This window comes from Somniosus microcephalus, chromosome 19, assembly GCF_052327205.1.
Source record: "Somniosus microcephalus isolate GS21.2 chromosome 19, FLI_Smic_1.0, whole genome shotgun sequence".
NCBI classification, from domain to species: domain Eukaryota; kingdom Metazoa; phylum Chordata; class Chondrichthyes; order Squaliformes; family Somniosidae; genus Somniosus; species Somniosus microcephalus.
The window spans coordinates 37,720,790-37,746,009 of NC_141005.1; the positions used below are offsets into that span (position 1 = coordinate 37,720,790).

General features: G+C 44.5%; 2 protein-coding genes across 4 annotated transcripts in view; one reads left to right on the top strand and one right to left on the bottom strand.

The window, feature by feature from the left end:
• The first annotated feature begins 3,185 nt into the window (after positions 1-3,185).
• Positions 3,186-11,878, top strand: arpc3 (actin related protein 2/3 complex, subunit 3). 2 transcript variants are annotated; one of them, XM_085961591.1, is made up of 7 exons: positions 3,186-3,324; positions 3,778-3,877; positions 5,029-5,105; positions 6,079-6,147; positions 7,042-7,168; positions 8,002-8,096; positions 11,135-11,878. In XM_085961591.1, the coding sequence occupies exons 1-7, from the start codon at positions 3,319-3,321 to the stop codon at positions 11,195-11,197; spliced, it is 537 nt and encodes a 178-aa protein (XP_085817717.1). In that variant the 5' UTR covers positions 3,186-3,318; the 3' UTR covers positions 11,198-11,878. The 2 variants fall into 2 exon arrangements, with proteins under 2 accessions (XP_085817717.1, XP_085817718.1); XM_085961592.1 differs by lacking the exon at positions 3,186-3,324 and adding an exon at positions 3,460-3,478.
• Positions 11,879-12,457: 579 nt separating this feature from the next.
• Positions 12,458-25,220, bottom strand: part of ube2g1b (ubiquitin-conjugating enzyme E2G 1b (UBC7 homolog, yeast)) — a 31,259-nt gene continuing 18,496 nt past the window's right edge. For both annotated transcript variants that reach the window (XM_085961593.1, XM_085961594.1), the window contains exon 6: positions 12,458-17,207. The gene's annotated coding sequence lies outside the window, so the exon portion shown is untranslated. The remainder of the gene's footprint in view (positions 17,208-25,220) is intronic.

Here is a 25,220-nt window from a genome sequence, read left to right on the forward strand (position 1 = left end):
ACCACCCCCTAACCCCCCACCACCCCCCCACCACCCAACCCCCACCACCCCCCCACACCCAAACCCCCACCACCCCCCACCACCCCAAAACCCCCCCCCACACCCACCACCACCCCCACCCCACCCACCCAAACCCCCCCCCCACCCCAACCCCACCCAACCCCCAAACCCCCACACCCCCCACCACCCCCAAACCCCCACCCCCCAAACCACCCCCCACACCCCCACCACCCCCAAACCCCCCACCCCCACCACCCAAACCCCCCACCCCCCACACCCCAAACCCCCACCCCCACCCCCAAACCCCCCACCCCCACCCCCAAACCCACCCCACCCCCCAAACCCCCACCCCCCCCACCCCAAACCCCACCCCACCACCCAAACCCCCACCCCCACCACCCAACCCCCCACCCCCAAACCCCCCACCCCCAAACCCCCCACCCCCAACCCCCACCCCACCCCCCACCCCCAACCCCCACCACCCAAACCCCCACCCCCACACCAACCCCCCCCCCCACCACCCAAACCCCCACCCCCCACCACCCAACCCACCCCAAACCCCCCACCCCCCACCCCCAACCCCCCAACCCCCCCCACCCACCCCCCACCCCCCACCACCCAACCCCACCACCAACCCCAAACCCCCCCACACCCAACCCCCCACCACCCAACCCCCCCACCACCCAAACCCCCCCCACCACCCAACCCCAACCCCCCACCACCCAACCCAAACCCCCCCACCACCAACCCCAAACCCCCCCACCACCCAACCAACCCCCCCCACCCAACCCCAAACCCCCCCACCACCCAACCCCAAACCCCCCCCACCAACCCCAAACCCCCCCACCACCCAACCCCAAACCCCCCACCACCCAACCCCAAACCCCCCCACCACCCAACCCCAACCCCCCCACCACCAACCCCAACCCCCCCACCACCCAACCCCAAACCCCCCCACCACCCAACCCCAAACCCCCCCACCACCCAACCCCCAACCCCCCCCACCCAACCCCATCCCCCCCACCACCCATCCCCAAACCCCCCCACCACCCAACCCCATACCCCCCACCACCCAACCCCAACCCCCCTCCACCCTACCCCCCAACCCCACCCAACCCCATCCCCCCCACCACCCATCCCCAACCCCCCCTCCCACCCATCCCCCCACCTCCCATCCCCAACCCCCCCCACCCTCCCCCAACCCCCCCCCTCCCACCCCTCCCCCCCTCCCACCCTCCCCTTCCCCCCCCCTCCACCCATCCCCCCCACCACCCTCCCCTCCCCCTCCCCCCTCCCCCCCTCTCCCTCCCCTTCCCCCCCCCTCCTCCTCCCCTTCCCCCCCTCCTCCCTCCCCCCTCCTCCCTCCTCCCTTCCCCCCTCCTCCCTCCCCCCTCCTCCCTCCCTTCCCCCCCTCCTCCCTCCTCCCTCCCCCCCCCTCCTCCCTCCTCCCTTCCCCCCCCTCCCCCTCCTCCCTTCCCCCCCTCCCTCCCCCCTCCTCCCTCCTCCCTTCCCCCCTCCTCCCTCCCCTTCCCCCCCTCCTCCCTCCCCCCCTCCCCCCCTCCCCCCCTCCTCCCTTCCCCCCTCCTCCCTTCCCCCCCTCCTCCCTCCTCCCTTCCCCCCCTCCCCCCCTCCTCCCTCCTCCCTTCCCCCCCTCCTCCCTCCTCCCTTCCTCCCTCCTCCCTTCCCCCCCTCCTCCCTCCTCCCCCTCCTCCCTCCTCCCCCTCCTCCCTTCCCCCCCTCCTCCCTTCCCCCTTCCCCCCTCCTCCCTCCTCCCTTCCCCCCCTCCTCCCTCCTCCCTTCCCCCCCTCCTCCCTCCTCCCTTCCCCCCCCTCCTCCCTCCTCCCTTCCCCCCCTCCTCCCTCCTCCCTTCCCCCCCTCCTCCCTCCTCCCTTCCCCCCCTCCTCCCTCCTCCCTTCCCCCCCTCCTCCCTTCCCCCCCTCCTCCCTCCTCCCTTCCCCCCCTCCTCCCTCCTCCCTTCCCCCCCTCCTCCCTCCTCCCTTCCCCCCCTCCTCCCTCCTCCCTTCCCCCCCTCCTCCCTCCTCCCTTCCCCTTTTCTCCCCTCCTCCCTTCCCTCCCTTCCTCCCTTCCCTCCCTTCCCCCCTTCCTCCCTTCCCCCCCCCCCCCTCTCTTCCCCCCCCCCCCCCCCCCCTCTCTTCCCCCCCCCCCCCCCCCCCTCTCTTCCCCCCCCCCCCCCCCCCCTCTCTTCCCCCCCCCCCCCCCTCTCTTCCCCCCCTCCCTTCCCCTTTTCTCCCCTCCTCCCTTCCCTCCCTTCCCTCCCTTCCCCCCTTCCCTCCCTTCCCCTTCCTCCCCCCCTTTCCCTCCCCCCCTTTCCCCCCCCCCCCCCCCTCTCTTCCCCCCCCCCTCTTCCCCCCCCCCCTCTTCCCCCCCCCCCCCCCCCCCTCTCTTCCCCCCCCCCCCCCCCCCTCTCTTCCCCCCCCCCCCCCCCCCTCTCTTCCCCCCCCCCCCCCCCTCTCTTCCCCCCCCCCCCCTCTCTTCCCCCCCCCCCCCCTCTCTTCCCCCCCCCCCCCCCCCTCTCTTCCCCCCCCCCCCCTCTCTTCCCCCCCCCCCCCCTCTCTTCCCCCCCCCCCCCCCCTCTCTTCCCCCCAGTCGCGCTCTCTCTCTTCACCCCAGTCGCTCTCTCTCTCTCTCCCCCAACAACAACATTCCCTCGAAAAAGCCTCGGCACCGCCGGGCACTTCAGCTAGTTAAATATATTCAAGGAGTTAGATATATTTCTTAAGGCTAAAGGGATCAAGGGATATGGGGAGAAAGCAGGGACAGGGTACTGAATTTGGATGATCAGCCATGATCGCATTAAATGGCGGAGCAGGCTCGAGGGGCCGAATGGCCTACTCCTGCTCCTATCTTCTATGTTTCTATGTAAACAGAATCTTGTCCTCCCACCATGTTCCAGCACAGGTCAGCCATCAGGCGAGAGAACCTTGGCGGAGTTCCATCCCTCCCAAGCTCAGGGGTGCTGTGATAAGTTGTAGAGAGTTATATTTCTGCACTTTATATGCAGTAAAACAGATATCCTCACACATTACTGAAACCATTCGCCATCTCGATCGTGCAGCCCTTCAGCATAAAAAAAACCGTTGGTGCGCAATCGCAGCGCATCCTTCACCCCCTGTGTCTCGTGGGATCGGCGTTCGCCGTGCTCGCTCCCCCGCCCTCGGACGCCGCGCCGTGCTCGCTCCCCCGCCCTCGGACGCCGCGCCGTGCTCGCTCCCGACAGGGTGGGACAGGCGGAAGCGCTGACACTGACAGGCACAGACTCCGTTTATCCCTAGAGCTTGCTCCGTTACAGTTTCTAAAATGCCGGTAAGTTTTCCGAATGATTTAAAAAAAAAAACCTTTGTATGTCGGAGCGTTTTTAACTCGCGCTGAATGGATGTTGATTCGTGGCAGTGAACTAAAAGAAGTGATGAAATGGGATGTGAGAGATCAGGAAGTAGGCCAATAAGGCCTACGCAAGGTTAAAAAAAGTTATTTTTGGCTTTTAAGTCCCCAAAAAAATGTATTTGTAGGCAACTCTATAGACTGTCGCGTTTAGTACCCTGAAATGGATGATTTGAGCTCTGTAATGTAATCTCATGGTTGACATTCACTGAGCATCCTACATTCATTTTACTGGAAGTTGTGGTCTGAGTGCTCATCTACAAAGAATAAAAAATCTCAAAAGTCTAATTTGGGAATATTTTTAACATGGTCAAGTTGAAGCCGAATAATAGAAAGGGAGAGTATTTCTAATTGTCTTTTATTTCTCTCCCTTAGGCTTATCATTCAACCCTCATGGACACTGATGTAAAACTAATTGGAAACATGGCATTATTGCCACTTAGGACCCAATTTAAAGGACCAGCTTCCAAAGAAAGTAAGTTTTGAGATTTATTTTTAAAATGCTTGCATCCATTTATATTGTGCACAAGGAAAGCAGTATAAATGTTAATTTAGTCATTTAAACCTGTAGCTAACAATTGTAGAATGATTTTTTCAAGAACATCTTGGTGCTAGGGAGCTAAGTGATGTGCATTATTTTATAAATTGACATGCTGCACTAGAGCAGTGTTGTTGCAATAGAAATTACTGATGAGCCACAGGAATGGCTACGGCGACACTATTTTAGCCACATGCATAAAATGCCGTACAAACAATACAGGGAAATGCACTTGGGTATATTTACTTATATATCTACCACCATTCAGTAGTCAAGGTAGTAAAGGACTCAAAGATCAACCGCTCTGCTTTTCTTTTTACCATTTTACCACAAATGCACAAAAAGGTTAAAGTGCACATGCATACGCTGTGTAAATATGGGTATTGAGATCACATGTCCAATGACCGTGTCTATTACTATTTTTTAATTTACTAATCAGAAATGCTGTTAGCCACATCTGGATTCCTAATTAGCCACATGTGGTTAATGGCTGATGTAATGGACAATACTCCACTGGAGTTGTTGAATGTAATCTTCCTATGTTCCTCCTGGGTAGAGAGAACTTGAGAGAATGGAGGGGGTGGTTAGGGAAAATGCAATTATTAGTGAATTATACTTTCTAGCTTCACTAGGAAGATGAGTTTACTAGTTGTGGTCCTGGCTGGGGGATGAAACCAGCTTGAGGGGGTTCTATTTTTAATCACTCGCAAGTCATCTGGTGGCCAACCAAGGAGTGTCTGTATCAGCCTCTGTGGAGACTATCACTTCACATTCTCAATCAAATGTAATATGTGCTAAAATTGCATAGTTTGCTGCAGTTAATAGCACAAGAAAAATATGAGTTTGCTTAGGGGGCAGTTCAGCTACGGAGACCAGAATACGAATCCTAGTTTTGTGAGCATTCTCTAAGAGGACAAGCTTTTCTTCTTTAGACCAGGTTGCCTGTAGAAGAGAGTTAATTGGCTATTGGAATGTCCTCCTTGACTGGTCAAGTGTATCTCCTGATTGGGGAGGACAAAATAGAAAATGTTTTAAGGATTTAAGTATGTGATTTTGATTATTGGAGTACCAATAATTTTCTCTTTCAGCCAAAGACACTGATGTCATTGATGAAGCAATCTACTACTTTAAGGCAAATGTTTTCTTCAAAAACTATGAAATAAAGGTAAGTTTTTGGTCATATTTTGAAGAATTTATTTTAAAAAATGGAGAATGTATCATCTGGCATGTATTGAAGGGAATAATGCTTCGCAGAGTGTATATCACAGAGTGAGATCACTTTGGCACAAAATAGTGGGTTTGCACCTGCTGCTGTTCACGGTGAGGTCCTGATATCGGCTGTACCACTATGGGGAGGAGCCAACTGGATGTCCCAAGGAGCAGGAAGATCAGAGGGAGTGTCACCATGGACCATTCTTGTGCACATCCTGTTAACTGATCCGTGAGTTGCATTGATGCAAAGCTTGGAGCAGACTCTCTGTCTGCCCTCTTGTGTGTGGGGATCATGAAAAAGGGGAAAAAACACTTTTCAAAAAGAAACACATAACAAGCCTATTATTTTAAGTATATAGGGATATAAAACCATAATACGGTGAAGCTAGTAATTTGTTATACATTTCTTAGAGAGAGTCTCCCTCAATTATTATTTTAAAAAAAATCAAACTGTTACAAAAAATCTTAATCAATTTTGTTTAAATTTTGAGTGCTGATAAGTCACCTTGGGGATCTGGCTAGCAGACATTACTTTGCTTAATCTTAAATACTTTCATATTAAAATGAGTACAGATACTTGGGACTTCCTGTTTAACAGGTACTACTAGATGCTGCTGCTTATGTTTTAATGGGAATAATTTTAAAAGTAAGGTTTGCCTGCAATACTGTACACTGCTCTCTTTCCCCTAAAATGTTGTTGAGGCAAGGCCAATTGAAAATTTTAAAACTGTGATTGATAGATTTTTGTTCGGCAAGGGCATTAAGGATTACGGAAGAAGACAGTTAGATGGAGTTAAAATACAGATCAGCCATGATCTAATTGAATGGCGGAACAGGCTCGAGGGGCTGAATGGTCTACCTATGTTCCTACATTTTAATGCTGCACACCAGAATGTTCAACAAACAACCCAGTGTTTTTATTGCAGAATGAAGCTGACAGAACCTTGATTTATATCACCCTCTACATCACTGAATGCCTCAAAAAATTACAAAAGGTAAAGAAAAATGCTGATACACTTTAACTTTTATTGCCCTGCTCTTGTCGGCTGTGAGGGTTGGCAAGCAGTCTAGCTCCACACTTCTGCAGTGCCACTTGAGATAGTTCCACCCTGCAGATGTGTGTGTGTGATCTGAGTACTGCTTCATCATTGGAGTCAGGAAGTGATTTCAGTCAGGCAGAATGGTGGTTAGAATGTTTCTGTTACTCTAGGCATTTCCTCGAAAAGCTATTACAAATGTAGTTGGAAAATAGAAGAAACCCAGGAACTCATTACCAACGAGACTGCTACTGCTGTTTCTCACATAGTGAGTTATGAAGCTACTGTGTTTCTGTGTTTTGTAATATAGTATAGTGTATTTCATCCCTTCTGGATTATTTTAGGATGTGAGTGATCATTTTTTTTTACATTTATGTCAGCTGTGGCTCAGTGGGTAGCACTCTCGTCTCCGAGTCAGAAGGTTGTGGGTTCAAGTCTCACTCCAGAGCCTTGAGCACAAAAATTTCAGCTGACACTCCAGTGCAGTACTGAGGGAGTGCTGCACTGTCGGAGGTGCTGTCTTTCAGATGAGATGTTAAACCGAGGCCCCGTCTGTCCCCTCACGTGGACGTAAAAGATCCTATGGCACTATTTTGAGGAAGAGCAGGTGAGTTATCCCTGGTGCCCTGACCAATATTTATCCCTCAATCAACATCACTAAAACAGATTATCTGTCATGATCACACTGCTGTTTGTGGGAGCTTGCTGTGTGCAAATTGGCTGCTACGTTTTCTACATTACAACAGTGACTACACTTCAAACAGTACTTCATTGACTGTAAAGCACTTTTGGGAGGTCCAGCGGCTGTGAAAGGTGCTATATAAATGCAAGTCTTTTTCTTTTTTTACATAGTGCAACTCCAAAAATCAAGGAGAGAAGGAAATGTACACCTTGGGGATAACTAACTTTCCCATTCCCGGAGAGCCAGGCTTTCCACTCAACGCCATGTATGCAAAGCCTGGTCACAAGCAGGAAGATGGTATGAGGAAGCAGCATTCTTAAAATTATGGAAGTTGTATTTTTTTTTTTATAAAAGGACAGGAAAATGTATGTAATATGTTTAGTCAGAGTATTTTAACCGCTTGAGGTATTTTTATTTTTAAAAAACACAAGTTGCAGAATGAATATATTATGTCTCTGTCACAAGTAACATTTTATGCTAATTAAAGTTTAGTTCTACATTATGATTCCAAAATATTTAGGACATTGAAATTAAAATTGCGATTTTTGTTTGAGGGTGAGATTCCTTCTTTAATTTCTCTCTTTCTGCTCTTCACGTTGGTCTCTTCATGTTGTGCACTATCTCTGGTTGAGAAAAAGGTCCCTGTCTGCATTTAGGCTTCTGCCAGAGATGCTCTGAAACTGACCAGTGGGGTTTGTAACAACTCTTGCTGTAATTTTTCTTTCAGTTCTTTGGGAACATTTCTCTGTTCACTATCACTGTGCAGCTGTGTGACTGAGATTGGGAGCTCAGTGTTATGGGGGGGGGGAATTAAACCGGTGTCCCTCCATCTCATGGTGTGACGTTGGTAGTCCAGTTTGCAAAGCCACTATTTTTGTACAGAATATAATTCTGAACATTTATTTTGTGAATTGAATGTATGTCCTTGCATGTAACCTAATTTTGCATAAAACAAATCCTTTGCTTCTAATTTTGGAGGACTCATGAATTTTAATTGCTTTGTCTTGAACGAAGGTGAGACATCTAATTATCAAATTGCAAATTGAGATTTGGCAGCAGGATATCATTTTATAATGTATGTCCTGAGAATCAATTGTTCATAATCCTATAAATTCTGTTTACCTTTTCAGAGATGATGAGGGGTTATTTGCAGCAGATCAGGCAAGAGACTGGGCTGAGACTTTGTGAAAAGGTGTTTGATCAACAGACTGACAAACCCAGCAAGGTAAGCAGCTGTAGCTGTGACTCTTTAATAGGACGGTGGTTTAAAGTTGCTTCTCACAAAAATATTAAAACTAGTACATTAACGTTCACACACAATTTAACCACAGGCGATGGTTTTTTAAAAAGGACTGCATGGAATCCTATTGGGAAAGGGATACAGGACTGAGTTCCAGAAGGAAAGTGATGGGAGATTTGGAAGAGTAGGCTAGATGGACTATGTTAATATAATACAGGGCTCCATTTTGTTTGGGCCAATGGAGTGACATTGGACTGGCCCAATGCCTCTGGGACACATCTCTACATGCTCTCCTGGCAGGAGGGCGCCACTAAAACAAAATGGGTCGACCAATCAACTAAAAATGCATACGAGTATTATATAGTGATTTGTCTCATTGTTGTTGAGACAAACCACGTCCTGTGATGCCCACTGGTGGCGGAAAGCAATATAACAGGGCAAGATGGTTTTAGACTGGATCATAGTGTAGGAATGTATCATCTAATAATATTGCTGTGCTGTTCAAATTCAAACTAGTTTATGAGCACCTACTTGTTTTCAAGTATTCCGCCATGAATAATGTATAAAACTTAACCATAAAAAAGTAACTACCAAAACTGTACATGATATAGCTCCAGTACGATAGCAAAATACTGCAGATGTTGGAAATCCGAAATAACAACAGAAAATGCTGGAAAAACTCAGCAAGTCAGGCAACATCCGTGGAGAGAAATTTGAGTTGACGTTTCGGGTTTGACCCTTCTTCAAAACTGGAGAGAAAAGGAACTAGCTCCACTTGGCCCCTCGGCAGCAGTTTATTAAACTGCCTATTCACTAACCTTTAAATTTACTTCAGTTTTCAGCTTTTTCTTAAGGCATTTGTCAATTTGCTTTGAATTTTTTTGTAGAGTTACTGTGTGTGGTGATATGGTAAATGATTTCTCTGGTGATTTGGTGGCTTATTTTTAACAGGAGACAGCTGTTTCCTGAATACATGCAGTACTCAAACTAAGCTGAAAGCTGTTCTTTCTGAAAGTGGCTGTGTCAGTCAAAAATGTTAATGCTGTAATGCAGTGACGTGGTTTAAAAGAACCATGGGGAATTCTTGGGCAAATACTTTGTCTTAATAATATTTTGGTTTAAAGTAATATAAAGTCTAGAATGATTATGAACTGTTGAGATTTTTTAAAGTGTCCAATTTCTGTCTCTAATGTTAAATTATTTTGTTTGGAGAGTTTGACACCTTCAGTATACTATTCAGAAACATTTTGTCCAGGCAGGAGAAAACGATTGGTCTATCTAGCCTACTCTTACAAACCTCCCATCAGTTTTCTTCTGGAACTCAGTTCTGTATCCCTTTCCCAATAAGAGTCCACTTTTTTAAACCAGCACCTGTGGTTAAACTTTTCGTGAGTGTTAATTTACTGTTTTAATCTTTTTGTGAGAAGCAATTTTAAATACTAAATCTTGAGATATCTCCAATAAGATTTATTTGATTTTTTGGGGGTATATTTTGTGGTGATGTACAATTTTTGGGAATGACATGGCTAATAAGATGCAGGATAAAGTGCTTTCTACTCTGTTATTATCAGTGGGACTTAAGCTCAACTTTCAGAAGAGCAACACCTACTGTATCAGTGTGAACTGTTCTATTTCCTGCTGTCTTATGGGTTTAAAAAAAATGAAATTGTTCTTTTCATGCTGTGGACATGCAAGTGCAGGAAATGGGTTGAGACTTTCCAAATGTATTTTATTTCATGTAATTACAAATGATGCACTTTCATTTTATAATTCTTGGCTGGAGATGTACTTTGGTTAAAGGGGAATATGTTAACTGCCACCCAGTTGTATTGTTACTGTCTTGCAATATGTGTGCTTTATTTATGTTTTATATATAATTACTCAAGGAAAGTTAGTTGTCTGCAATGTTCCAAAATCTACTGTACTATCCAGTCTATGCTTTCAAGTTCATTTGTTAATTTTCTGCCATTACCTTCTAAAGACGTACCTGGAGGTAGTTCCACATAAGTCACTTTTATCACTCCAATGTGAATGTCAATAGGTTATTTGAGGGTGTCATCCCAAGCTTGCTCTTGCCCTTTCTAATGTCTGCATATTCTTCAAGCAGATGTCTTTTTCCCCCCCCCCCCCCCGACCCACCCGTTCCCTAATCCAACTGAAGCTAATTGCATTACTGAGATCCGGTAAACAGCACAGGGATGTAACCTGGGACCTTTTGGTGGTGATATATACTCTAAAAATTGAAGCATTAATAAGCTTATTAATAAAGCTTGCCTAAAATGTTTCTGAATTTTGCTGCACATCACTATTGAAACTTTGTAAAGACTTGTGCAAATAATTTTTTTTTTTAAATAAAAAAAAATAGCTTTGAAGTGATCTAGTTGTGAGCTCAGTGCTCTACTTTTGGAGATTGAATTCAAATCAGTTTTAACACATTAATCTTCCAGCTTTCCTGTGGGTTGAAGTTTGCCACTTTTGGCTGGGTTGGTTGAGGTATATAAATCCGGCCAGAAAACGGGGAATCCCTTCTACTTCAGTTAAGTATGGTTCCTGGTGGATTAACAAAGGAGCCACACTGACATGGGATAGATCTTCTCCCAACTAAAGGACCAATTTAGGGACAAGTGTTAACTTGAGATGAAGAATTAAAAATAATTGCAATTTACTGTAAGAAATAATTACTTCTCAGCTGGGCTTTTACATGATAAATGTTTCATCTCAGGTGAGGAAACTGACCTAGTCCATCTTATCTCGTTTGTTATATCTCTTTCTGCCCAATTTTAAGAGGAGCATTAATGCAATAATAAAGTCATCTGTGTGGCTTAAACTATCCTCACTGGAGGAATATATAGCCTAGACACCTGGTTTTAAAAAAAGGGGCTTGTAAGGGGAGAAAGTATTCTTTAGCTGTGCCCCACCCCAGCCGTTCCGAAGACACATTGTTCATGGTTGCAGGTGGTATGATTTAAACTAGACAGAATGGTACATCGGAGATGCTTCATAATATATTTTTGTCTTTCTAGTGGTGGACATGCTTTATAAAGAAGCAGTTCATGAACAAGAGCCTGTCAGCACCAGGACATTAATATCATCACAGAAATATTACAAATGATACGTGCAACAAACGAGAAACTTCATACAGACATGTCGTTCAGCAAGATGTACAAAGTTTTTGCCTTGTTTCGTATGATTTTATACTGGGTTTGGATATAATAAAAGTAGTCAGTCATTCTGAAGAGTTTTTTTAAATGGTGAAGAAAATTAACAATGCTTGGTACAGTATCATTTACTTGAAAGCTTCTACTTATGCAATTGTTTAATGGTTGGTGCTCATACATTCGCAATATTCGGTGCTTAAATGGTGTTCAGTACAGAAGTTACACAAAGTAAGCTGCTGTTCATGATATTTCAAAGTTGTACCCTGACTCCCAGTTACTACTCTCATCACATTGCATGTTATGGGTCAGATACACTCATCTGATGCTGCTTGCACGACCATATTAGAATTAATAAAGTGTTGGTATTTCTCTCCTGTAACTGGTATCTGAATACTACCATATGTAAGTCATTGTAGTTTATATAACAAGATTCATTTTTTCTGCTGTTTAACACAATTTTCTAAGCTGTATGGAACCAAAAGAGTTAATTTAAACCTTTTTGATTGCCAAGGCTTTAACAGGGATTTAGCCAGCATTATGTATTTTAGCAAAATTGATCTCGATTCCTTTCTTTAAGAAAAAGAACAAATAAAAATATTGGAAATCAAACGGGCCTGATTGAAGTCATTCGTGAAATGGCAGTTGCTAACAGACTTCTGGAATTTTCAAATAAGCATAATTTTAATCCTTCAAAATGTAAATAACATTAAGAACTCTCCAAATCCCAGATTTAACTAGTGGTATAAAGAATTGAATACAATAATATTTATAAGTCATAACTGCTGTGCAGCAGTAATATTACATAATAAACAGTTGTATGCTATAGAATATTGACAAAGTTTTGTAAGACTTTATTGATCAGTTAACCAGAAAAATAAAGTTATAAGAATCCAGTATGTTGGAGATGTTATGTTTAGCTGCATATATCACAGTGCTCAGTCCCAGAAATTACATTTGCTAAATCCATATTTGTTTCAGCTCAAGTTTTCTCTGCTCTTAGTTTGCTGTGCATGCCTCGGTTGAACCGTGTGTTTTCATATGTAGGATATAGCAGCTATCTTTAATATCTATTAAACCATTCATAGGGACCCATACTTTAAGTTGGAAAGAAGCTACCCAACAGAATAATAAAGTTACACTTGTGTATACGAAAGAGTTTGACACAGTAAATGTTTACTTGTACAGCAGTCATTGCAACAAAAGCTTTATTCTTCATTATCCAGGTGAGTAAATTTCATAAGGTTACATGTACACGAGTGGTCAGAGTAATAGTCACTTTAGTCACTTACACTTGATAATTGTCAATAGATTTGCTGCATGTAAATGTTCTTTAAAAATAGAAAATGGTGCTGGTTTTGTAATTGTTACTTTAAGACTTAAGAACTAAGTGTACCCTCTGTATTAGAGTAACACAGTAAGCATAAACAGCCAGGTCAGAAAATATATTATTCCGTCTACTTGGAAAGGATTAAAATGAAAATCTTGCATTTATGTAGCACTTTTGATGTAGCAAATGTCCCAAGGTGCTTCATAAGGAAAACAGACACCAAGTCAAAGGAGAAGTGACCAAAAGCTTGGTCAGAGGTGGGCTTTAATGAGGATCTTGTTGGAGGGGTTTAGGGACGGAATTCCAGACAGTGGGATGTAGGTGGGAAAGGCACTGTGGGGAGAAGGAGGGATGCACAAGAGTTCACTGAAATTGTTGGTGATCCAATCATCTATGCCTCAGATTGGTATGACCTGGTTTTGTATCTGAAATGCTCCCAGACACGTTCCTAGTATAATCTGAGCGTTGTTACCTGTGGGACAAACAATTTCCTGTAAGTTTGTGTGTATTTTTTTCTAAAAAGCTGGCTGCCAAGAGATGAATGAAGCCATCACTATAATTGGGTAGGTGCTTTTAAGAAGATAATGTCTAGTCTTTCTGCTCTGTAATGGTTTAGTTTGCCTGCTGATACCAATACACTCAGTACGAGCATGTTTTATGTACACAAAACGACAATTTACTCATTCTACTTTGAAACTGTCATCTTCACCATTTCATATCCTGAGATACATTTTTATATCGCCAGCTGCTTCTAATGAACAGTAGTACTCTGATCCATCTTGACTCTTACCCATGTTACCATTCTCCTCTGGTTTGGTCAGTTCATTTAAGGGGTCTCTTGTTTTGAAGAAGTCTCCACCTGGAAAGGCTCGGGGATGAAGGAGAGAGTGTAATTGTGCAGAATGGAGGAGATAAATATTTTGCATCAGTTTTTACAAATGGTGGTAGAAGTGAGAACGTAGCTATACTAGAGAAGGCGATGGAACAATTGTTACAAACTATACAAAGGGAATTTATTGTAAAGAAAAATTAGCAAAACTCAAAGATGTGCTGGTTAGGTTGATTGGCCATGATAAAAATTGGCCCTTAGTGTTAGGGGGGATTAAATACGCGGGGTTACGGGGATAGGGCTTGGGTGGGATGGCTGTCGGTGTAGGGACTGGGTGTTAGGGTTTGGATGATCAGCCATGATCTCGTTGAATGGCGGAGCAGGCTCAAAGGGCCGAATGGCCTACTCCTGCTCCTATCTTTCAAGGTGGAAATTGCTGGGCCCTGATGAGAAGCTCTGGCCTCAAATATGCAAATTGTGCCATGGGACTGAAGAGTAGCCAATGTTGGTTCAAGAAAGATAAACCAAGTAACTATAGACTGTCTAATGTTAGCTGTGGGCAAACTCTTGTAATCCATAACTCAATCAAATTAGGGAGCTTTTAGAAATGCATGAGTTAATCGAGGACAGACAGCATGGATTTGGTAAAAGTAAGTCATGTTTGACCAATTTGTTTTTTTTTTTTGAAGAGGTGACTGGATAAAGGAAATTCAGTAGATGCAGTGTATATGAATTTTCAGGTGGCCAAGAGGCTTGTTGAAAAATATTCAGACACATAGTACAACAGAAAATGTAGCAGCATGGAACAGACATTGGACAGGAAACAGGTTAAATTAGTATTGCTTGGATTCCAGGGATCAATTTTGGTACACATTTGTTCTCTAGTATATATGGATGATTCAGATGTGGGCATAGGAAACAAAATTTGCTGAAGAGGCAAACAGGAGGAATATAAAAGACTTCAGAATGGCTGACGTGCCAGATGCAATTTATTGTGGATAAGTGTGAGGTAATACATTCTGAAACAAGGAATGGGAGTTCACATTCGGTGGAAATTCAATTCGATAACCTGAAAGTGTGAGTCTAGGTAGATAGAGCCATGAAATAGGCCAACAGCATTTTGGATTTTATGGTAGAGTACAAGAGGAAAGAAGTATTATAAATCTGCAGAACATTGGTTATGCCACAGTTAGTGCTGTGTGCAGTTTTGGGTGCCCCATTATAGAAAAGGTATTAAAGCCAGAGCATATACAATGTAGATTCACCAGAATGATGTCAGTGATGGGAAAATAGTTATGAGGAGAGCCTTGAGATCTTGGGACTGAGTCCACTTGAAGGGTTTTGATCGATTGAATTCAGGAAAGCTATTTCCTCTGCTTGGGGATCAGAATGTGGGTCATAATTTTAAATTTATCATAGACGAGAGATGATTAGAAATTTCTTTACGGAAGGGGCTGTTGGAGCATGGAATACTTTGTCACAGTGTTTAAGGCAGAGACTATTGCAATTCAATAGAAAATTGGATATTTGAAACCAGAAGATTCAGAGCTACGAGTGGGACACTGGGATTAGTTTTGCGTTGCTCCAGCAAAGATCCACCATTTGCATGATGGGCTGAATGGCCCATATGTTGTAAACTTCTATGGAAATATTTCTTTGGAAATGGTGGACTAGTCTTCTGTCTTTTCAGATGCTGGTGGGTGTGCTGTGTAATTCCAGCATTTTGTTCTTCTGGATTTCTAAATTCAGTTTGCTTTCGTTATAATTCAGCTGCTTTCTAAGCAACTTGTTCTTTCTCAAGTTCATCTTTTCCCAAAGATTCTAGCTATTAGTTCACATTCTAAAGTCTCCTGCCATGGTTTATTACTAATGGTGCTATATAGCAAAGCAGTGGAATCTTGCATATGAGAAACAAGAGTGACAAGTTCAGAGTTGTACTGATCATAGTATCAATAAAATAGAAAGACAAAAAAATTCTACAACAGAACAATACCAGATGCTATTCTGTCAAGAAGCGTGAGATGCTAGAACAGTAGTATGCAACGCCTTACCTGAAGAGTTGCCAAGGGTAAAATAAATGGTAATGGAGGAGCTATGGGAGTTATGTCTAAAGTCAGAAGAGATCACGAGAGCAAGAATAGCAATAGACAAAGGACAAATGGTGGAAGTGATGGTAATTGATGAGCAAGAGACAAAAATGTTAATTGAAAGAAACAAAATTGTCAGTGCCCGAGAGGGCAAAGAAAGAAAGCTTGCATTGATATAGTGCCTTGTCATGTCTCAAATATCCCAAAGCACTCCACATACAACAAATTACATTGAAGTATGAAGGCAAATCTCAAACTGCAACAAGCTGAATAGCTGATCAATCTATTGCAATGGTGTTGGTTCAGAAAGGAGTGTTAGCTACATCATCAGAACACTCTGCTCTTCAAATAATGTCATGGCGTCTTGAATATCCAGCTGAACCAGTGAAATAGGTAAATGGATTCTCAGTTTAATGTTGCATCTAAAGGACAGTCCCTTCAGCAATATAGCATTGTCTTAGTAGTGCACTGAAATGGTAGCCTAGATTATCTGTGTCGAAGTCCAGGAATGGGGCTTAAATCCACAACTTTCTGCTTCGGAGCTGAGTGTTACCAAGGTGACACACTGCAGGAAACCAAGAACACTACAGCTCTAGCCGATATTCTAGTTGCAATAGCAATCAGTTTTTAAGAAATAAGTAAATAACTTTTAGGTCAAGTTTCTGAAAGAAAATAAGAGTCAGTGTTTTGAAGGGTTATCAATTTTTCCAACTAAGACCAAAATTAGTTTGAATTTTAGAAGAAAAATATACTTAATTTCAAACTTCATTATGTAGTTTGTATAACTACATATGGCATTTGTTTTGTCTGTCATATTACATTAGAGTAACTTTATGACTGACAGAACCATTAGTTACACAACCAACCAGGTTCTATAATAAATTCGGTTTATTAGGCTCAGATCAAATGTAGAAATAATTTATAAAAAAAAGTTAAAGCTGAATACTTTTACAATCTTCATACTTTCTAGCAAGAAGGAAAACAGCTAATAACATCCCAACCTCTTAACTGCTCCTTATAATATATTCTAAATTTAGTTATTCAAAAATAAGTTTTGCATTGACTCATACAATTTCCAAATGGATGGCAAATGCAGTAACCAGAACGGTTTGTATTTCCTGAAATTGCTACAGCACCAAAACTGGCTTTAAAAGGAAATCCGAGGGTATTTCAACCTATCACTTTGCCCCGAGCCTTGAACACCATTACTGTACCTGAATTATTTTTCTGTAAAATTGTTAAACTAAAAAATATTTCAAATGAAGGTAGGTTTAAATGCTACATAACTAAATGATTCAGTGAACTAGTTTGTCACAAACCATTCCCAACGTATATGGATTACATTTTGCTTTAGGCAGACACAGCAGCAATCTTAAGAGATACAAAGGTAAGCCTCGTTTAACACAATTTCATCAGCAGTCTGATTTGCTTTCAAATAAATAAACATAATTCACGGCAGGATTTGAAAATAACTGAGATGAAACTTAAGGTATTTTAAATTTTTTTTGTTGCCATCAAACGAAGGGCCACATTTCTTTCAACAGTTCTTATCAATGAGCATCTCTCTGTGGGAGAGGGATTCTTATGTATCCAAGCTTATCAGCATAGCATTCTTAGCTGCAGGCGGGTAATGTTGATGCTATGGCCAGAGACCAATAAGAACAGGTAAAGGTGAAGTTCTCTTTTCAGTTGCCCCTAAAAATAAAGAGATATTTCAAATCAGAAAACAAAATAAATTGACACACTTTTCAAAAAGTCCACCAATCCTTTTCTGGCTTATAACAACAGGATAATATTTCACAAACTTAAAGAATATATTTTAAAAGGACTGTACAAGTTGTTGAAATGTGCACTCAGTCAATGTGCTGAATATAGCAGGATGCAGACTCTTTTTCCAACATGGTAAATTACCAATCTTTGGAGAACCAAGTATTAAAAGCAGAGGAAATTAAATTTATAAAAAACACAAGAAAAAATCACTCCAGCTACCAAATCTTCTGAATATTCTTTCACATGACCACATAAGAAATAGGAGCAGGAGTAGGCCAATCGGCCCCTCGAGCCTGCTCCGCCATTCAATAAGATCATGGCTGATCTGATCCTAACCGCCAATCCACTATCACAGAACCATCTCCTGAATCTAACAGAATTAGACACACGAAATAGGAGCAGGATCAGGCTACACGGCCCCTGGGCCCGCTCCGCTACCCACAGGGCCATGACCGATCTGAACCTAGACTCATGTCCAAATTCCTGCCCGCTCCCCGTAACCCTTAATTCCCTTTACTTCTAGGAAACTGTCTATTTCTGTTTTAAATTTATGTAATGATGTAGCTTCTACAGCTTTTTGGGGCAGCATATTCCATAGACCTACCACCCTCTGAGTGAAGTAGTTCCTCCTCATCTCAGTTTTGAAAGAGCAGCCCCTTATTCTAAGACTATGCCCCCTAGTTCTAGTTTCACCCATCATCGGGAACATCCTCCCCGCATCCACCCGATCCAACCCCTTCACAATCTTATATGTTTCAATAAGATCGCCTCTCATTCTTCTGAACTCCAATGAGTAGAGTCCCAATCTACTCAACCTCTCCTCATATGTCCATCCCCTCATCCCCGGGATTAACCGAGTGAACCTTCTTTGTACTGACTCGAGAGCAAGTATGTCCTTTCTTAAGTATGGACACCAAAGCTGTACGCAGTATTCCAGGTGCGGTCTCACCAATACCTTGTACAACTGAAGCAATACCTCCCTATTTTTATATTCTATCCCCCTAGCAATAAAAGCCAACATTCCATTGGCCTTCTTAATCACTTGCTGCACCTGCATACTAACCTTTTGAGTTTCGTGCACCAGGACCCCCAGATCCCTTTGTACTTCAGTACTTTCCAGTTTCTTGCCATTAAGATAATAACTTGCTCTACGATTTTTCCTGCCAAAGTGCATAACCTCATACTTTCCAGTATTGTATTCCATCTGCCAAATCTCTGCCCACTTACTTAGCCTGTCGATGTCCCCTTGCAGGTTTTTTATGTCCTCCTCACTCACTACTTTCCCTCCCATCTTAGTATCATCTGCAAACTTTGATATGTTACACTCGGTCCCCTCCTCCAAATCGTTAATATAGATTGTAAAGAGTTGGGGACCCAGCACTGACCCCTGCGGAACACCACTAGTTACTGATTGCCAGTCTGAGAATGAACCATTTATCCCAACTCTCTGCCTTCTGTTAGATAGCCAATCCTCTATCCATGCCAGAATATTACCCCCAATCCTGTGATTTTTTATCTTGAGCAATAATCTTTTGTGTGGCACCTTGTCAAATGCCTTTTGGAAGTCTAAATACACTACGTCCACTGGTTCCCCTTTATCCACCCTATATGTTACTTCCTCAAAGAACTCCAGCAAATTTGTCAAACATGACTTCCCCTTCATAAAACCATGCTGACTTTGTCCTATTAAATTATGATTATCCAAATGTCCTGTTACTGTCTCCTTAATAATGGACTCCAAGATTTTACCTACCACAGATGTTAGGCTAATCGGTCTATAGTTTCCAGCCTTCTGTCTACTGCCCTTTTTAAATAAGGGTGTTACATTAGCAGTTTTCCAGTCTGCCGGGACCTTTGCCGAGTCCAGGGAGTTTTGGAAAATTATTACCAATGCATCCACAATCCCTACCGCCACTTCCCTCAAGACCCTAGGATGTAAGCCATCAGGTCCAGGTGATTTATCCGCCTTGAGTCCCATTATTTTACCGAGTACCACTTCCTTAGTGATTTTGATCGTGTTTAGCTCCTCCCCCCCCTTTAGCACCGTTTGTCCAGTGTTGGGATATTCTTAGTGTCTTCTACTGTAAAGACTGATATAAAATATTCAGTGTTTTTGCCATCTTCATATTTCCCACCATTAATTTCCCGGTCTCATCCTCTAAGGGACCAACATTTACTTTAGCCACCCTTTTTCTTTTTATATAAAAATAAAAACTCTTACTATCTGTTTTTATATTTTTTGCTAATTTACTTTCATAATCTATCTTCCCTTTCTTAATCAATCTTTTTGTTATTTTTTGCTGTCTTTTAAAGTTTTCCCAATCCTCTATCCTCCCACTAGATTTGGCTACCTTATATGCCCTTGTTTTTAGTCGAATACTATCCTTAATTTCTTTACTTAGCCACGGATGGCTGTCTTTTCTTTTACACCCTTTTCTTCTCAGTGGAATATATATTTTTTGGAAGTTGTAAAATAACTCCTTAAATGTACACCACTGATCATGTATCGTCTTACCCTTTAATCTATTTTCCCAATCCACTCTACTCAATTCCGCTCTCATACCTTCATAGTCTCCTTTATTCAAGCTTAGCACGCTTGTTTGAGATCCAACCTTCTCACCCTCTAATTGAATATGGAATTCAACCATGTTATGGTCACTCATTCCAAGGGGATCCTTTACTCGGACATTTTTAATTAATCCTGTCTCGTTACACAGGACCAGATCTAAGGTTGCTTGCCCCCTGGTCGGTTCAGTTACATACTGCTCAAGAAACCCATCCCTAATACACCCAATGAACTCATCCTCAAAGCAGCCCTGCCCAATTTGATTTGTCCAATTAATATGATAGTTAAAATCCCCCATAATTATAGATGTTCCCTTATTACAAGCCTCAGCTATTTCCTGATTGATACTCCGTCCAACAGAGTTGCCACTGTTCGGAGGCCTATAGACTACGCCCACTAGTGTTTTTTTCCCCTTATTATTCCTTACCTCCACCCAAACTGTTTCATTATCCTGATCTTTTGACCCAATATCATTTCTCTGTATTAGTGATTCCTTCCTTTATTAACATAGCCACCCCACCTCCCCTTCCTTCCTGCCTGTCCTTCCTGATCGTTAAATAACCTGGTATGTTTAATTCCCAGGCATTGTCACCCTGCAGCCATGTTTCTGTAATGGCCACAAGATCATACCCATATGTAGTTATTTGTGCCATTAACTCGTCTATTTTGTTACGAATGCTACGTGCATTCAGATAGAGAACTTTCAAAGAGGTTTTGTGACACTTAGTTCCTGCTTTTGCCCTTTTTATTACTTTACCTTTTACTCCATACCTTCTGCCCCTTCCTGACACGCTCTGGTTTTTAATTTCCCCACTGCTACCTAAGTCTATGACCTTCTCTGTTGTCATTTTTATTATTTGCTCTCTAGGAACCTCCCCCCCACTAGTTAGTTTAAAGCCCTCTCTACGGCCCTAGTTATATGATCTGCCAGGACTCTAGTCCCAGCACTGGCCAAGTGAAGCCTGTCCCAACGGAACAGCTCCCTCCTGCCCCAGTACTGGTGCGTGTCCCAGGAAGCAAAACCCATTTCTCCCACACCAGTCTTTGAGCCACGCATTTAACTCTCTAATTTTATTTGTCCTAGCCAAATTCGCTCGTGGCTCAGGTAGATTATTACCCTTGTGGTTCTGCTTTTTAATTTGGCCCCTAGCTGCTCAAACTCCCTCAGCAGAACCTCCTTCCTTGTCCTATCTATGTCGTTGGTACCAACATGGACCACGACAACTGGATCCTCCCCCTCCCACTCTCTCTCTCCAGTCCAGAGAAGATGTCCTTAACCCTGGCACCGGGCAACACAGCCTTCGGGACTCTCGCTCTCGGCTGCAAAGAACTCTATCTATCCCCCTAATGATACTATCCCCTACCACTACAACATTTCTTTTAACTCCCCCCACTTGAATGGCCCCCTGCTCCACGGTGCTGTGGCCAGGTTGCTCATCCTCCCCGCAGTCCCTGTTCCCATCCTCACAGGGAGTAAGAGCCTCGAACCTGTTGGACAAGTGCAAGGGCTGCGGCTCCTCCAACACTACCTCCTGGATCCCCGTACCTGCCTCACTTCTAGTCACACCATCCTGACCCTGGCCACGGACTAAATCTGAATTAATTAATCTAATTGGTGTGACTACCTCGTGATACACAGAGTCCAGGTAACTCTCCCCCTCCCTGATGTGTCTCAGTGTTTGAAGCTCGGACTCCAGCTCTTCAACACGGAGCTGGAATTCCTCGAGCAGCCAACACTTACTGCAAATGTGATCACCGTGATCATCAATGGTGTCCACTAGCTCCCACATATTGCAGCAGCAACACATCACCTGATCTCCCATTCTACGTAATTAATTAAATTTATTAATATTATTCTTAAATACCCTCTGCCCCGATTCTAGATGGTGAATATCACACCTTAGAAACTATAAACCAAAGAGATTTAAGCTTCAAAAGGGAGAAATACTCACCAATCACTTACCCGCTTTCTGGTGACGTCACACTTGGATTACTTTTTACCTCTCTCCTTCCCTCTCTCCTTCCCAGACTGGAGACTGGTAGGCCTTACCTGGTCTCTGGGACTTTTATAGCCCCACTGCTGCCGCTCGAGATTCCCGCCGACGCTGTGAGGCCTTACCTGGTCTCTGGGACTTTTATAGCCCCGCTGCTGCCGCCGAGTTCCCGCCGACACACTGACGCCTTACCTGGTCTCTGGGACTTTTATAGCCCCGCTGCTGCCGCCGAGTTCCCGCCGACGCACTGAGGCCTTACCTGGTCTCTGGGACTTTTATAGCCCCGCTGCTGCCGCTGAGTTCCCGCCGACGCACTGAGGCCTTACCTGGTCTCTGGGACTTTTATAGCCACGCTGCTGCCGCTGAGTTCCCGCCGACGCACTCAATACATCTTTAAATAGATAAAAGTAAACTTCTGGATAGGCCAGTATGGATTAAACAGACCTGATAAATGCATTTACAAACAAAATGGCTCATCAGGTTGCGATCATTTCAATTACTTAGTTTGCTAATTAGTTTCACCAGTAGCAATGTCAAAATGAGATTATTGCTCAACATTATTGCTCAAAAATGTCCAGAAAGGTGCATAATCTACAATATGACCCATATATTCATCCAAAAGAAGCTCAACAGCTTCCAGTCTGGATGCCTGTTGACAAATGAAAGTGTACTTCAGAGAACCAATACCACCACTGAACATCAGTCCGGAAGAGAAGATGTACCTATATTGGTCACATTTTGTGAATGCCTGGCACAGTTATTCCTGAGAAGACATGAAAATTGAAGCCATGAGGGAAAAGAGCTAGACACCGACAAAGAGAAACTCTATGCAACACAATAACAGTGCACTTGCAACTGTGCAAACTTAAGGCAAAAACCCAAGACTTATTACCTTATTTGCCTTAACAGCACAGAAAGAATGATGATCTTATGTCATAACCATTTTACGGGATTAAAATGAATGAGCCAGGCACAGATCAATGAGTACAGAGATAGATTTATACTTTCAAAGCTCCTTTGTACTAAGACACTCCTAAATATCCTACTCACTTATTCATTGGTAAGTATTTGTTTGATCATTCATCCCACATCATTTTGATCTTTAAAGCTTGCTTAGTCTACAGCAGCTTTCAGTTTTTATAAAATCTGCCTATTGAAATTAACAAAAAAGTTTGCTCTATACTCCTGACGTCAGTTTTACACCTTTTGGATATTTTTCATTGTGTTATCCAAAGGGGTAAGAATTCTACAATATTTGTTGCTTATAAAGGACGGGTTGTGGCAGAGCCACCAAGGGACTCATATCGATGTACATAATTATCTGTAACAGAATTAATCTGTACCTGTATTCGTTTTACTACATGTAAATAGCGCGGTCCCTAGAGGGTTAAGACCAAACACGATGGTGTCACCACGTGGGTCACGTGACGTTCCCAATGGCGGGAAACATCATGACGTCAGAGGGAGGAGCTCTCTCTCTCAGTCCTCGTGGAGCCAGCATTGAGCATAGACCTGTTTGTTAGTTCTCCTGCGTTTGATTGTTACTTCTGCAAAACAGTATTAAACTTCGTTTGGTTAACAGACTGACTCGATCTCAGTCTTTTGATTAGGAATCTGACAATTCCTACAGTGGTGACCCCGAACTTTCGCGAAGGAAGTGACGCGCAACGAGATGATGGAAGCGAACGCGGTGGCTTTGAAGCTCCCTCAGTTCTGGGAACAACAGGCGGCCTCCTGGTTTGTGCAAGCGGAAGCTCAGTTTGAACTGCGAAACATCGTGGCGGATCAGACCCGTTACCTCTACGTGGTCTCCACACTCGACAGCTCCATGGCTTCAAGGATCATCAACCTGCTTGAAAACCCCCCGGTCGACGGCAAGTACGAAATGCTAAAAGCGCGGTTAATTCAGGTTTTCGGCCTCACGAAGGCGGAACGCGCACGCCGTTTACTTACGCTGCCCAGGTTAGGCGACTCCAAGCCATCGGAGTTAATGTGCCAGATGCTCACACTCCTTGGCTCCGAACCGCAATGCTTCGGTACAGGCAGCCCTCGCAAGATCGGATGCTACGGATTGTGTCGCACTTGCCGCTGAGGCAGACAGCATTTATGCGGTCACGCAGCAGTACTGCGCCGCCACGAGGCGACACCCCCTCGCGGATCCCGCCCCGACGCCTCCATCGCCCGGCTTGTGCTTTTACCACGCCCGTTTCGGCGCGAGAGCCAGAAGCTGCCGGCCTCCCTGCAGTTTCACGCCTCAACCGAAGAAAAAACACCAGCGCCAAGTCTGGGAAAGGAAGCCCGAGCCTGAGGGATGTCCCACGGCCGCGATGGCGATCGGCGATTCCGGGAAGCTCTTTTATATTACTGATTCCATCTCCGGCCGACGGTTTTTATGCGACACAGGGGCGCAGTGTAGCATACTGCCCGCCTCCGTCCTCGACATCCGGACTGGGAGGCGTGGTTTTCCCCTCCAGGCCGCCAACGGCGGTGCTATCCGTACTTTCAGTAAACGGCGAGCCCAGGTGTGTTTTGGCGGACAGCGTTTTCAATGGGACTTCATCACCGCCAAAATCTCGCAAGCCATCCTCGGCGCAGATTTTTTATGCGCCAACAGCCTTTTGGTGGACGTGAGAAATCGCCGTCTGATTAACGCGGCCACTTTCAACTCCATCCCTTGTTTCCGCAGCACGGTTGTGTCGCGCACGGTCTCCTCTGCTACGCCCGTGCCTAATGAATTCACTCGCCTGCTCGGGGAATTTCCGGAGCTAACCAAGCCTACTTTCTCCTAATCCACCGGCAAACACGGCATGGAGCACCACATCGCAACGACCGGCTCTCCGGTTTACGCACAAGCTCGGTGCCTGGAACCCATCAAACTCGCGGCCGCTAAGGCAGAATTCGCCGCAATGGAGCGGTTGGGGACTATTCGCTGGTCGAATAGTCCCTGGTCCTTGCCACTCGATATCGTCCCGAAACCCAGTGGCGGATGGCGGCCATGCGGTGACTACCGATGCCTTAATGACGTTACAACTCCCGATCGATACCCAATACCGCATATACAGGATTTCTTCGCGCATTTGGCGGGAAAGTCAATATTCTCGAAGGTCGACCTCGTGCGGGGATACCATCAAGTGCCTGTACACCCCCAAGACATCCAAAAGACGGCGGTCATTACTCCTTTTGGCCTCTTCCGAGTTCCTCCGGATGCCGTTTGGGCTTAAGAATGCAGCGCAGGCGTTTCAGCGTCTGATGGATTCGGTGCTGCGGGACCTTCCCTTTTTATTCGTCTACCTTGACGATATTCTGATCGCCAGCTCCACCAAAGAGGAACACATCTGCCAGTTGCGCACCCTCTTTCGCCACCTCCATCAACATGGT